The 13,649-nt window shown below is 35.7% G+C and overlaps 1 protein-coding gene across 1 annotated transcript in view; it reads right to left on the bottom strand.

Moving 5' to 3' along the window:
- The window catches only part of LOC308338817 (bifunctional heparan sulfate N-deacetylase/N-sulfotransferase 4), a gene marked incomplete at its 5' end in the record, with an annotated part of 239,223 nt that overhangs the window by 35,035 nt on the left and 190,539 nt on the right, over window positions 1-13,649 (bottom strand). The window contains one exon of the mRNA XM_080797105.1: window positions 4,006-4,188. Within this exon, the coding sequence (XP_080653231.1) occupies window positions 4,006-4,188 (183 nt within the window). The remainder of the gene's footprint in view (window positions 1-4,005; window positions 4,189-13,649) is intronic.

Raw genomic sequence — 13,649 nt, forward strand, 5'->3', positions numbered from 1 at the left:
CACCCTGTGATTTTCTCTCCTACTTCTTTAATCCTGGGGATACTGGCATGGAGAGAGAGACACTGCAGCTCTTTGAGCATTCCCTTGGTCACACGGGCAAGCAGGAATCTACATCACGCTTGGCATGTTTGTTGATAGTGGGAGTCTGGAGTGACTGAGGGAAGATTGAGGCTGAGCTAACCTGACAGCTTGAGAGCTTAAAAGCATCGATTAGCGAATGTGCAAGAATCTGACCTTCTAAATGCCTCCATGTTGTGGTTTTGGTTTCTATAATGAGAGTTAAAAAAAAAAAAAAAAGAAAAAGAAAAAAAAAGGAAATCCTATTCTTTCATGCTTCATCATAATTATTGTCCCCAAACAAAAGGGGTATGAATTAACAGGAATACGTGAGAATACTTTTAAGAATCTTACACACTCAGGACTACACTGAGGAGGATAAACTCAAGGGATAGAGTTCCATGTGTGTCCTCGGCATATATTTTCACATTTAGCAGCTTTGAAAGAATCCTCTTCCAGTGAAGGGATCACAGACACATTCTGAGTTGTTCTTACCACGCTGTCCATTGATAGATACTCATATTGCACTTTTTAATTAGGTGACAAAGCTGTTTCACATATATGGTATTTGGTGCTAATGAAAATTTCCATAAAGAACCAAAGGAAACTAAATAGATGTGAAGATCATCATTATTCATGTTGTATTTTTATTTGTAGTAGTAATAAAAAAGTGTAAATTAAAAATCTAGAAAAAAATAACAGTTGACTTATTTTTAAAAAGTGAAATACACTAAATAAGAAGGCATGTTTAGAAATACAAAAAATACCTGAATTTTGAGAATATATAACAATGACAGACATATAATAGTAATCTATCCTAACCCTGTAGGCCTGGGCTGAGTGGGCTACAAAACATTTAATTAGTGCTGGTTATGCTCATATTTTTTTTGTAAAATTAAATTCATATTGTTTAAAGAACATGATGATAATGCTTACAGCTGCTCTGTTTATCATTATAAATATGAATACGGAAAGAAGAGATAACCGCCAGGGAAAGGGACTCTGACAGTATTATGCACTTTATCTCTATTTAACCATTGGCAATCTCCTGGACGTGGTTTATCACTGGCGAAGTTTATCAGATTTGCTTCAATAAGTCAATTGTTCTCAAAATCTCACGTACCTGAATAATTCCCTCTTGAACTTAACTGCTCTTCTGCTTTCCATTTCTTGTTTTCTTTTTTAAACATATTTTAGAATATATGACACTTCAGGTAATAAGAAAAGCTTGCAACTTTATTTTTCAGTCAAAAGAAACCATACAATTCACTTGATAAAATGGGATTCTTTTAGTAAATATTAACTCTTCAATGTTACTTAAGTACATTTATAATAAGCTATTTTGATAATATGTATTAAAATTGCTAAACATACAAATGACAACAGCAATAACAAAAATTTGTGAATTCTCTGAAGCCTTTTCTGATTAATTCTATCATTTATTAAGAACAATCTAGGAGAGAGCCTGGGTGGCTAAGTTGGTTAAGCCACTGCCTTCAGTTCAGGTCATGATCCCGGAGTTCTGGGATTGAGTACTGATTTGGGCTCCCAGCTCTGCAGAGAGTCTGCTTCTCCCTCTGACCTTCTCCCCTCTTATATTCTCTCTCACTCTTTCTCTCTCTTTAATAAATAAATAAAATCTTTAAAAAAAGAACAATCTAGGAATTTACCTCTCTGAAGCTACTCAAAATTAATTGTCAGCACTTACAAATATTTTGTATATATTCATGTTCTTATGTCTTCAAAACGATATAGTTTTCTAAGAAATAGTTCTATTTTCTGTTTGCAATTTTTATTCACACCCCCAATCAACTAACACAGTATTTCAAATTCAACAAAAATTCAATCAGTATTTAGGATAATCAAACTGACCAATCATATTGGAGCTAGTGTATCTTTTTTTTTTTTTTTTTAAGAGGGAGACAAGAAAGGAAGGCCAAAGGAAGGAGGAGAGAGAATTTTAAGTAGGATCCATGCCCAGCGCAGAGCCTGACATGGGACTCAGTCTCACAACCCGGAGATCATGACCTGAGCTGAAATCAAGAGTTGGATGCTTAACTGACTAAGGGGCTCAGGCACCCCAGAGCTGGTGTATTTTTGATTATATTTATTCCATACCAAAAGGAATAGTATCACTGATATTGAACCAATCAATAAATACAATTCTTAATTTAAAAAAACTCACACAATAGTAAGAGATACAAATCCTTCATCTAAAAAAAAATCTGCCTCTAAAGGAAAAAGATTAAGGCTTGGGGTTATTGACTCATTTTTTTTTTATATGTTAGCTGTTTGCCAGCTTTGTTAAGTTGGGTACTTTTTATTGTTACCATACCATGAATTATAGATATTACATAAATAAACATGTGTGAGAAAGAACTGATTTACTATCAGTAATTTATCAATTTTATAAGTGTGTGAGCACTTTTGAATATTTATGCTTTGCCTTTATGAAATCCAGCAGCTACCTGGTATGACTATATACAGCATAATAATTATGTCTTTATCTATTTATCTGTCTAACTTATATACCAGACATATAGATGGGCAAGCAACTTATTAGAAGGGTGAAAAAATTAGAATGTGTAGTTCAACATAAACACAAATGGTGAGTTCCTGAATAAATCATCAGAATAAGTATGACTTACTGTAGCAGCCAGTTTTAAAGCACATTCTGAAATACATACTAGTGAATCAGAATAACCAGCAAACTCTTCACTGACTTTGAGAGAAAACACTGTGTTTTATTCTTTGTGTTCTCTAGAGCAACTAGCCTTGCCTTCCACATAGTAGATGCTCAGTAAACATGTGTTGGATGAATTCCGGACTGTATAGACATAGAGTCTATGAATGTAACATGAATTATGGGATAAAGAGAAACACATAGTTGGGACACCTGGGTGGCTCAGTTTGTTAAGCTCTGACTTCGGCTCAGGTCATGATCCCAGGGTCCTGGGATCGAGTCCCGCATTGGGCTCCTTGTTCGACAGGGAACCTGCTTCTCTCGCTGCCTCTGCCTACCTCTCTGCCTGCTTGTGTGTACTCGCTCTCTTTCTCTCTCTTTGGCAAATAAATAAAATCTTAAAAAAAAAAAAAGAGAAACACACAGTCTTGTGGAGAAAGAGAGAGGATGGCAAACAGTCTGTTTCACAGTGATTTCTCAGTAATGATGAAGCTACTCCTCTACCAGATGCTTAGCAGGGCACTATGTGATCTGCTCTCTGCAGCCAGCTTATTGATTGTGTGGGTCAATGTAATGTAATGCATAAAGAACCAAGAAAGTGGGAGGTAACATTTTCCTAGATAAATGTGAAGAAGCACATAGTTTACATTTTTTATACATGGAGGCTGAGTGGCTCCCATGTGAAGTTGAATTATCTGTAAAAGCAATCCTAAAACTGACAATTTTTCTTTTACTGGTAGATCTGGTCCTAGTGAAAGATGAATTAGATTTAAAAGAAATAGAGAGACATATTAAAGACCGAATCGGTATAAGCATGTGGTAAAAACTTGTTTTCCCTTTTTATTTATACTATCTGTGTTTATACATACATATCAGGATTTACTTGTAGGGTCTGAGATTATGACTGCTGTTGGTTTCTATGTCCCTAGATACTCAGTGCCTAACCATTTTACGGTCAGTTAGTGCTCACACTAAATGAGAGTCAAAATCATTAACACTGAGAAGACACTGGCGATAAAATATCATCCTCAAAGCAAAAATTCGAAACCAACCAAACCAACCAACAAAACCCCAGAAAAACAAAACAAACAAACGAAAAATACACTTAACCCATAAAACAAAAAAATGTTATTGAAGAGGATGAAACTATGGAATAAAAAAGAAGTTTGGGTTAAAAGTCAGTTTTAATGCCTCCAGAGAATTCCTAATACAAGTTAGGCACTGGTTTGCTCCCTTCCACTGCAGGAGAGAATGTTTAGTGTTACCTGCCAAAGAGGGTCTTTCTGCTCAGGGAAGAGCTCAAAGTACTTGTGTGCTAGGTGCACGGGAGGCAGAGTTTGCAATTTCAGGTTGGTCCAGCTCTGCACGAAGTTGGCCAAGTTCACAAAGGTATATAACCCTAGGCGGTCATTCCCATAGTTCGACAAATGGGTCATGAAAATGCTGATCTGAAAGATAAATAAAAATGACCATAAAATATAACATATTTAAGTTGAAAAGTTGCATAGAAGCTCTAGGCAGGACTTCACCTAACCTTGGAATTTTATGAGAAGTACAATTATCATTTTAGGTGATGTTATGAACTGAATTGTGTTCTTCCCAAATGTCTGTGTTGAAACTGTAATGTCCAATATGACTTTTCAAAGACTAGGCTTATAGGAAAGTAATCATGGTTAAACAAGGTCGTATGGCAGGGTCCTAGTCTTGATATTTTTTTTTAAGATTTATTTTATTTATTTGATAGAGAGAGCATAAGAAGGGGGAGCAGCAGAGGGAGAGGAAGAAGCAGACTCCGGGTGGAGCAGGGAGCCCCACAGGGGGCTGGATCTCAGGACCCTGGGTTCATGACCTGAGCTACTGAGTCCTCCTGATAGGTCTTGAGCCCTTATAAGAGGAAGAAATACCTGCACTCACTCTCTTTTTCTCTCTCCCCCTCCCCTGCTCCCTTCCTCTTGCCTCCTTTCTCTACCTCACTTCCCCTCTCTCTTTCTCCTACCCGCCCTCTCTCTCCCCCCACCCCATCTCTCTCTGTGTTCTTCCCTCTCCCCTTCTACCCCCATCTCCCTCCCTCCCTCTGTCACAGCCAGAAGTCTGCTGTCTATAAACCAGAAAGAGAGGTCTCACCAGAAGCTAAATTTTCTGGCACCTCAGTCATGAACTTCTAGCATCCAAAACTGAGAAAATAAATGTCTGTTGTTTAAATTACCCAGTATGTGGTATCTTCTTACGGCAGTTTGCACAGATTAACAGAAGTGGAAAGCCACACATTTGATTTCTATTTTAAAATCACTCTTAAACTCACTCTTAAAATGGAAGTCGGAATTGGGTTTTTCTTTCCCCCCTCATCGCTCATTAAAAGTATAGTGTTAATTTCCATATCAGTTTTTCCCTATTGTAGAGTCAACATCATCAAACCCAATAACCTAATAACTTCCAGGCTATTGAAAAACCAAAATTAAACTAATTCTAAAATAAAACAATCGTTCCAGATCTTTACTGGTTTAGATATGTATATACATTGAATTAGAATTACACTCAAATTGGAATTAGACTCAAAGGTCTAATGAAGAATTTTTACTTCAATAAAGAAATTGTTGGTGTTTGCCTGGAAACTGATTGCATTTAACCAAAAACTCTTCCATACTTATTAATCCTTTTGCAATATTTCCTATCTATATATTAACTCTAAAAATATCACAGCATTTTGGTATTGTATTTTTATAGATCAGAGACTAAGCAAAAGTAGAATCTAGATTGATTGCTCTGGAAAGAGCAACAAAAAATTTGAATATGATTACTGATATAATCTATATGTAATCAATCCATCAGGGATCACAGTTGGAATTTTAAAATATTAAATGAAGAAGAATTTGTATATTTTTGATCTAAATTACAGAGATTACATGTAGAGATGACTAATGCAAGTCATAAAAAGAGAATTAATAATTTTCTACAATACACATTATTTGTACTTGTTCTTCAATCTCATTATATTTGCATGTATCTCAAAATTCATTTTATTCTTTAGAACTATAAATATTTCAGAGAAATTAACAGATAATTAAGTACTTTATTAACTTCATTAGATAAATAACAGTAATAGAACGTTAGAAATTATAACATTAAAACAAATACAATGTAACGTTAACCAGAAAATAATATCCATAGGTCAGTATATAGAAAGTGAGTAACATGGCTAATGTTTTATGGATGCTAACTGACTCTTTTTTAAGGGCTTATGTGTCTTGGTGTGCGTATTTGGGTTGTTTGAACTATAGTGAAAATAAAAATGGGTTTGCAGTAACCATTCCAATATCATGTCGTTGCAACCTGGTTAGAATGCTAGCCATACAATAAAGGTTATACACTGCAGAACTATTGTGCCCAAGACCTAACATGACATTAGATGATGGCAAATGTCCAAAGAGGATACCTTTTGTGTTAAATTAACAATAACAAAACATTAGCCTGTTTCAGAATTAAAACAAACACAGATAATACTCTGGCTAAGTATTGCTGGAGTAAGTTATAAGTTAAAGATATCAGGTTCATTGAATGCCCTTTTCACTTCAGAAAAAAAGATCTCTTTTCATGTGTTATATTAGACTGCTGAAAAAAATTATCTGAGGAAAGCCTATTAAAATGATTAGAGATACTCCTCACCATTTTGAAGGTAGGAAGGAGAATGGGAGAGTTGGGCCCATTGTCCTTCATATCCCTGTATTACATAGAGTAATACCAGAAAATAATTACAAAAAATAATATAATAATAATAATAAAATATATGGTGCTTACTATGTACAAGGCATGGATCTAAGCCCTTTTTTATATACAAAAAGATCAAATATTTTAACAGATAATTCTTATGAGGTAGGTAAAGTTATTGTCCCTTTTTACAGATAAAGAGACTGAGGCATAGTTAAGTATCTAGTTCAAGTCCCACATCTATTCAATAGAAGAGCAGAATTTAAAACGCAGATCATTTGATTCCCAAATACATGATATACCTGGTACCTTCATCCAAACAGTTTGTTAATACACAGAGTTTGGCATCCATCATTTTTTTTTCCTTCTGCTTTTTTTGAAACAAAGAGCAAAGACATCTGTCTATAGAAAAAAGTGGAAAGTCTATGTAGTCTAAGTAGTTTCTTGGTAACTTAAAGTTTTTTCTTCTTTTAAATTGGAATGACAGGGGGCACCTGGGTGGCTCAGTGGGTTAAAGCCTCTGCCTTCTGCTCAGGTCATGATCCCAAGGTCCTGGGATTGAGTCCCATTGGGCTCTCTGTTCAGCAGGGAGTCTGCTTCCTCGTCTCTTGTCTCTCTCTGCCTGCCTCTCTGCTTACTTGTGATCTCTGTCTGTCAAATAAATAAATAAAATCTTTAAAATAAATAAATAAATAAATAAATAAATAAATTGGAATGACAGAAGATAAATTATTTTTGGAATCTCACATGAAAACTTTTAAAAACGTTGAATTGTAGTATTTGAAAGAATATTACTGATAGCCTGCAGATTTATCTTTGAAGGCAGTATCACTCCTATCATATTTACAGTTCATTTTTTCTCTGTGGAGTATATTCAAAGCTTTTGTATTCTAAAGTTCAGAAAAGAGAAAGGGTATTTTAACCCACTGAGCCACCCAGGCACCCTGAGAAAGGGTATTTTAAAGAAGATTCTTTACATAGCTTGTTTAGATAGAAATTTAAATTAAATCCCCCAAATGTTTGTTGATACAATGTTCTTACTTGAGATTCATGTGGAATCATTTTAACAGTCTCGGGGTATCTATGTCTGTCAATAATTTTTACATTGGCCAACTTCTTTCTCTCTAAATGCCTCCTGCCCCCTGAAAGGAAGAGTCCTCTTGGCAGGACTTAATTACAGAGTTTCTAGAACATAACATAGTATCAGTAGTTCATGACCATATAATTGCAATTGTTGTCATGAGAACTTCTTTATAATCACCACAAAATAATATACATTTGATCCCAGTAAGTATGCATTTATCTCATGTCACTGTTGTAATTAAGAAATAAGACAGTATAAGTAGTGTGCTTCAGGATAATTGCAGTTTCTCAGGACTGAAATTATTATGAAAAGCCAGGCTGCCGGCTGAATGCCTGAAGAAATATAATAATGTCCTAGAAATCTACCACCTGCCCTCTAGCATATTATTTTAAGACACCTGTGAGTGTCTAAAATATGACAAAATCATAAATAAAAATATTACTTGGAGAGTACTGTAAAGATTATTTTTATATCATGAGCAGATGTATATTATCAGTTTATTAGGGTATTAACATAATGCCTTAAAAAGATTTTTGTTCCAGATTAGTTTTAAATCATTTATCTGGAATTTCCTTAGGAGAACAAGCCTTGTTTCCGAAATGGAGGTACCAAACTAAATACAGGGCAAATGGAAAATCTGTCTCGAGAGGGAAGCAGAGTCTGGAGATGTCATGTGGTTCTAAGCTGTGACGTGCTTCTGCATGTAAATGTCCCTTTGCTGAGAACAGAAGGAGTGTCCTGGCTGTGCTGGTTGCAGTCACTGTCGTGCAGCACAGCCTGTTTACCTGCCTTACTGGTTGGAAACAAATTAGTGCTGGTACATGGTCAATTGACTGCACTTTAAGAAGAAAAATTCTGCAAGCGCAGCTTAACTGTGCATATCTGACTTGCTAAAAGCACCTATTGCGCAGACAGAACGTTTTAGTTTTAGCATCGCTGGACAAATGACTTGTTTAGAAAAACAAAACGTATTCGGAGAGTGTAGGGAGAATAAGATACATGAAGAATAGGTATAGTTTGAAGCATAAAGAAAGGAAGTCAAAGAATGTGCAACTTGAAATAGTAGCAAATTAATTTTTCACAGGCTTGTGATATATTGCTACTATTTTTAACAAGACTGTGCATGTCCCTCTGCTTGTTCTGTCCTTTTATCTATTTATTTTGAGTGTTATTTTCTTACTTACACTGTAAGAACACTCTTGCTCAACACTCCCCAAAACATCATCTGGAAAAGGTATGACTGTGCGCCACTGGTGCAAATGGTTAGAGAAGCAGCTCATTGTACCTCACAATGTTGCAGCCCAGAGGCGTACATTGATTCAGACAAGCAGAAATCTCTCTCTCATGCTACAAAGACAGGCAGGGACACCATGTTCAATGAATGAGTTCGAGAAGAAGCTATCAAGCGCTAACGTCTGTAGGCTGACTGTGGCAGGCCTCTCCGAGAGTCCCTGAGGCCTGGGAGCCTTGGCTTCTGTCACCAAGTGGCCTCTGGGCTGCCTCTCCATTGCTTTCCACATTTCTGCCTACATCCCTCCCTCAACTCACGATGGTCTTAACTCCCTTATGGCCAACATGAAATGTCTACTATCTTCTTTTTATCTGGTGTAAAACTGAACACCAAACTTGAAGGCACGCTCATAGTCTAATTATTCATTGGAAACATAAAACAGATTTTTCATTGCCAGATGCAACAGGCTCCCACCGAATCTGAGAAGATCACTACCTGTGAAATAAATCTACTTCATGATGTAACTATAGTCCAAGGAAAAAGGAGGCTTTAGATACAGTAATACATAAATCTTGATAATAAGGACTTGGAGAAAAATAATTCAACTCTATGGATAATCTTTAAACATGGGCAGAAGGACTGTCAGAATGACAAACGGGAAAGTATATAATATGTGGGCAAGTGGCTATTCTCCTGAATGTTTAGTTACAAATTATACAACCTGTTGTTTTGTATAGCATTTTACTTTGCATCTGATCAAGTCACTAACATACAAAATAACAGAGAAAGAAAAAAGAGAAAAAAAAAAACCACAAAGGCCTAATTTTTGTTCATAAAATGAAGCAACACCCTCTTCTAACTTGAGTGAAAATATTTTCAGACTTCCAATATCAGAATAGCTTCCTTGCTTTTCCTACTTGTATGACAAACAGAATGTCACGGTAAATTGTATGGATGTTAATATCCATAGCCAGAATATCGAACACAGTATCTTAAATTAGAATTTCAAATAATTTTGCAGAGCATACATTTTTACGTGAAGCGGACATTAAGTATTTGGTTATTAGGTCTGTGCCTTATAGTACCTTTGAAGAGCAAATCATTTACAGAGTAGTCAGATATATGCTCATCAGAAAAAATACATTACCCTAACAAATTAAGAAAGAAACAGTAGCTTCACAGAATAAGAGATACACACTTCTTTAAGGCAGCTTGCCCTGTGTCATGCCACAGCACAGTACTTTTCAAGAGAAGCACTCAATATTAGCAGTTAGTTTCCATCTTTGCTTTTGTGGTCCTGCTGGTGTGCCCCTTTTCAGAATGATTCCATTGTGTTTAAAAATATGCCCATTAGCTTGTTAAATTATTGATTAGGCTTTTAGTTCTCATAAAATGCGAAGATAGATGGAATATAGGGGAGGACATCCTTGACCGCCCATCTGATGGGCTTTGGCATTCTACTCATATTTTTCCTATAAAGAGCAATTTGTATCTTTATTTTATTTTGGATACAGGCTGGAACCATACAGGAGATATTCAGTGCCAGGTTTGAGTGTTAGACATTACCAATTTGAATGTCGATATATGTCTAGATCTAAACACACATGACCAAAAAAAAGCCACTCACATGTATGATATAATGCTTGTACAATACTTATAGGCACCCTAAGTAATACTATTTATGACCTGGGCAACTAATAGTTTGGTAAATGTTTACATCTATGTTTTCAGATATTTACTTGAACCTGATATTTACTTGAACCTAATATATTATTCAGTCACTCAATCTAAAAGACCAACATTAGCTTGGAATTCACCATTGAGATATACCACTTTATTTTTAAAAAATGTAATACAGGGACACCTGGGTGGCTCAGTCATGACCCTGGTCATGATCCCAGGGTCCTGGGATTAAGTCCCACATCAGGTTCCTTGCTCAACAGGGAGCCTCCTTCTCCCTCTGTCAGCTCTGCCTGCTGCTCCCCCTGCTTATGTTCTCTCTCTCTCTGACAAATAAATATATAAAGTCTTTTAAAAAATGCAGCTCGTACAAAATAATTGGTCAATGATTAATCTTGTTTTTTTTTAAACACACTATGTTGTTGAATCATAGTGTTAATTTATTTATATAACTTTGCCATATGGTCCTGGGTTCTCCTTTGTTGTATTGCTTGATTGGGTACTAAAAAAACTTTCAATTTTAGAGAAAAGGAAACAAGTACCAAAGGGTTCAAGTGGCCTTTGTGAGGTTATACAGGAAATCCCAGAAAATCCAATGCTCAAAGTTAGGGCATGTGAATTCAGAATAAATGCTCTTTCCCACATAAGTTTCTGCCAAAGACTTTGGGAACAAGTTCATCTAACTTCCTTTTATTTCCTGCTTTCTTTCTTTTTATCATTTTAATTACCTGGTAGATTTTATTTGTAATAATCTTAGGTTGGAACTAACAACATTTCATTGTATAATTTTCCTAGAATTGGGCTAATAACATTTCATTTACATATTTTTACATATATTTTTAGAAATGGACAAAATAAAAGTAAATGTTTCAATATCTACATCTCTACACACATGTACATTTTAACTGATAATTGACTGTGAACATTTCAAGATAATATACACTGAAGAGAAATTATTATCTCATTTGGGAAGATTAAGATGTTTCTTAATAGAAATGTGTCATAGAACTAGAAAGTAACTCCAATCTTCCAGTCTTAAAGAAACATGTTTTATTTTAACAGACTTGTCAAGATGTATTCCTCTAAGGACTATTCTTAGAAAGAAGAAGGGTGGAAGGAGAAGAAGAAAAGAAGGAAAGAAGGAAGGAAGGAAGGAAGGAAGGAAGGAAGGAAAGAGAAGCACAGAAAAGTTCCCAAATCTAAACTATCTTACCATCTGTAGGTCAGATGGATTTGGGGGTGGGGGGAGTAAGCTACTAAGAATGGTTTAGTTCATGTCTTTAACCCACTGAGCCACCCAGGTGCCCCTAGTTCATGTCTTTAAATATCTACAGATTAAACTCCAACTATTGATTCTCTACTCAGGCTACTTCCCTAAGTAAAGGAGGCTCTTGTTCCATGTGACTTTCAGTGTGGTTTCATATAAAATGTACACCACCACAGGCATTTATAATTAATTACTGTTCTTTTAGTAGATGTTTTAACATCCCATACCTTTGTCAATTAAAAGGAAGCCTTGCTTGGGTGCGTGAAAAAATTAGACTTTTGTTTTTAAATTGGAGCAGGTTTAATGAAGGAAATAATGCCAATCAAACAACGTAAAAATTAAGAGATGGTGATTAAAATATTATCCTGGGAGTCTTTATTTATTGCATAAGTCAGAAAATACAGAAAATGATTTGGGGTTGCTGGTATAACTTACATTGGTTTGGTCTGCCTGCAGTGGGACAGTACCAGCATGCAATCTGGAACCAGAATGCCTGAGTATGAGGACTGTCTCTGCCTCATTGTACCACTTAACTTCCCTGATTCTCAGACTTCTCTACTGAAAAAGAAAACAACTTAGTTTACAGGTCTATGTGATGCTCGATGAATTGGGGTATGCTAAACTATTTTTTTAAAGATTTTATTTATTTATTTGATAGAGGTCACAAGTAGGCAGAGAGGCAGGCAGAGAGAGAGAGGGGGAAGCAGACTCCCTGCTGAGCAGAGAGCCTCATGTGGGGCTTGATCCCAGGACCCTGGGATCATGACCTGAGCCAAAGGCAGAGGGTTTAACCCACTGAGCCACTCAGGTGCCCCGCTAAACTATTTTTAAAAATAGAAAACATATGAAAGTTATCATCATTATGCATATTCAATCAAAGTAACTTATAGGATAGTTAACATGTCAAATACTATTTTAATTTATTTGATTTATGTCTCAGAGAGAATATATTTTATAAATAAAGTTGGCATTTTTTCATTCTGGTGAAATCAACTGTAAATATACTATCTTTATGATAATTAACGGGTTTTCCGTTAAACCAAAAATTTTTGAATACATCTATACCAGAGTAAAAATCACCAAGTTTGATACCTAATATATGAAGTTCTTTTGTAGTCTTCATGTTATTTCTTTTAATAAATGCAAGTCTTGTCCTCCAGAATCACCACTGACAGCTGAAGTTAAAAATCAATATAGGGGGAGATTGTTAAATGGAATCCTTTGTTTCATTTCAAAAAGTGCAATGAGTAGATTTTAGAAACAGACACTACTAAAGGGTAATAGTGTCATGAACTGATGTTTCGCCTTATTCCTTTGCAACCTAAATCAGAGAGCATCCCAACCCTCTCCCCATCTCCTTGCCCTCCAGGACACTGACATATTATGTATTTGTTTGGTTGTTTTTTGTTGCTTTCCTCACTCGCATGTTAGAATGTAAGCTCCTTGAGCCCAGCCACTCTATTGTATCCTCAGTGTTCCATAAGATGCCTGGCACATACTAGGTGCACAACAAATATAAAAAATGAGTTCTTGGTAACATGAACTTCTTTTCCTAATAGAAAATGTGGAGAGACTTGATTGGTTTCTAATTATTCCCCATATTCTAAAGACGTGAGGGGAAAAACAAAACACTATCCTAAAACTCTGAAAACAGCTGGCATTTAACAGGATACGATGAATTGCTAAATTACATTTTTTATTTGTGTTTTCCATTTCCATTATCAGGCTAAATGCAACAGAAGTTCCATTCTGCATCTGATTATTTACCAGTGTCCCAGTTTTTCAGTCATAATATTTGGTTAGTGAATTATTAACAAATCAGAACTGTTTTGATTCAAGACCAACTAGAGTGTAAACACTCATCTTCCTGAATAAAGAAGTTGGGCAGTGACTTCACCAAAGCAGCAGTAAATAGGGCAGCTGTTCTAACAGAGAACAGAAG

This window comes from Martes martes (genome assembly GCF_963455335.1).
Source record: "Martes martes genome assembly, chromosome: 2".
NCBI classification, from domain to species: domain Eukaryota; kingdom Metazoa; phylum Chordata; class Mammalia; order Carnivora; family Mustelidae; genus Martes; species Martes martes.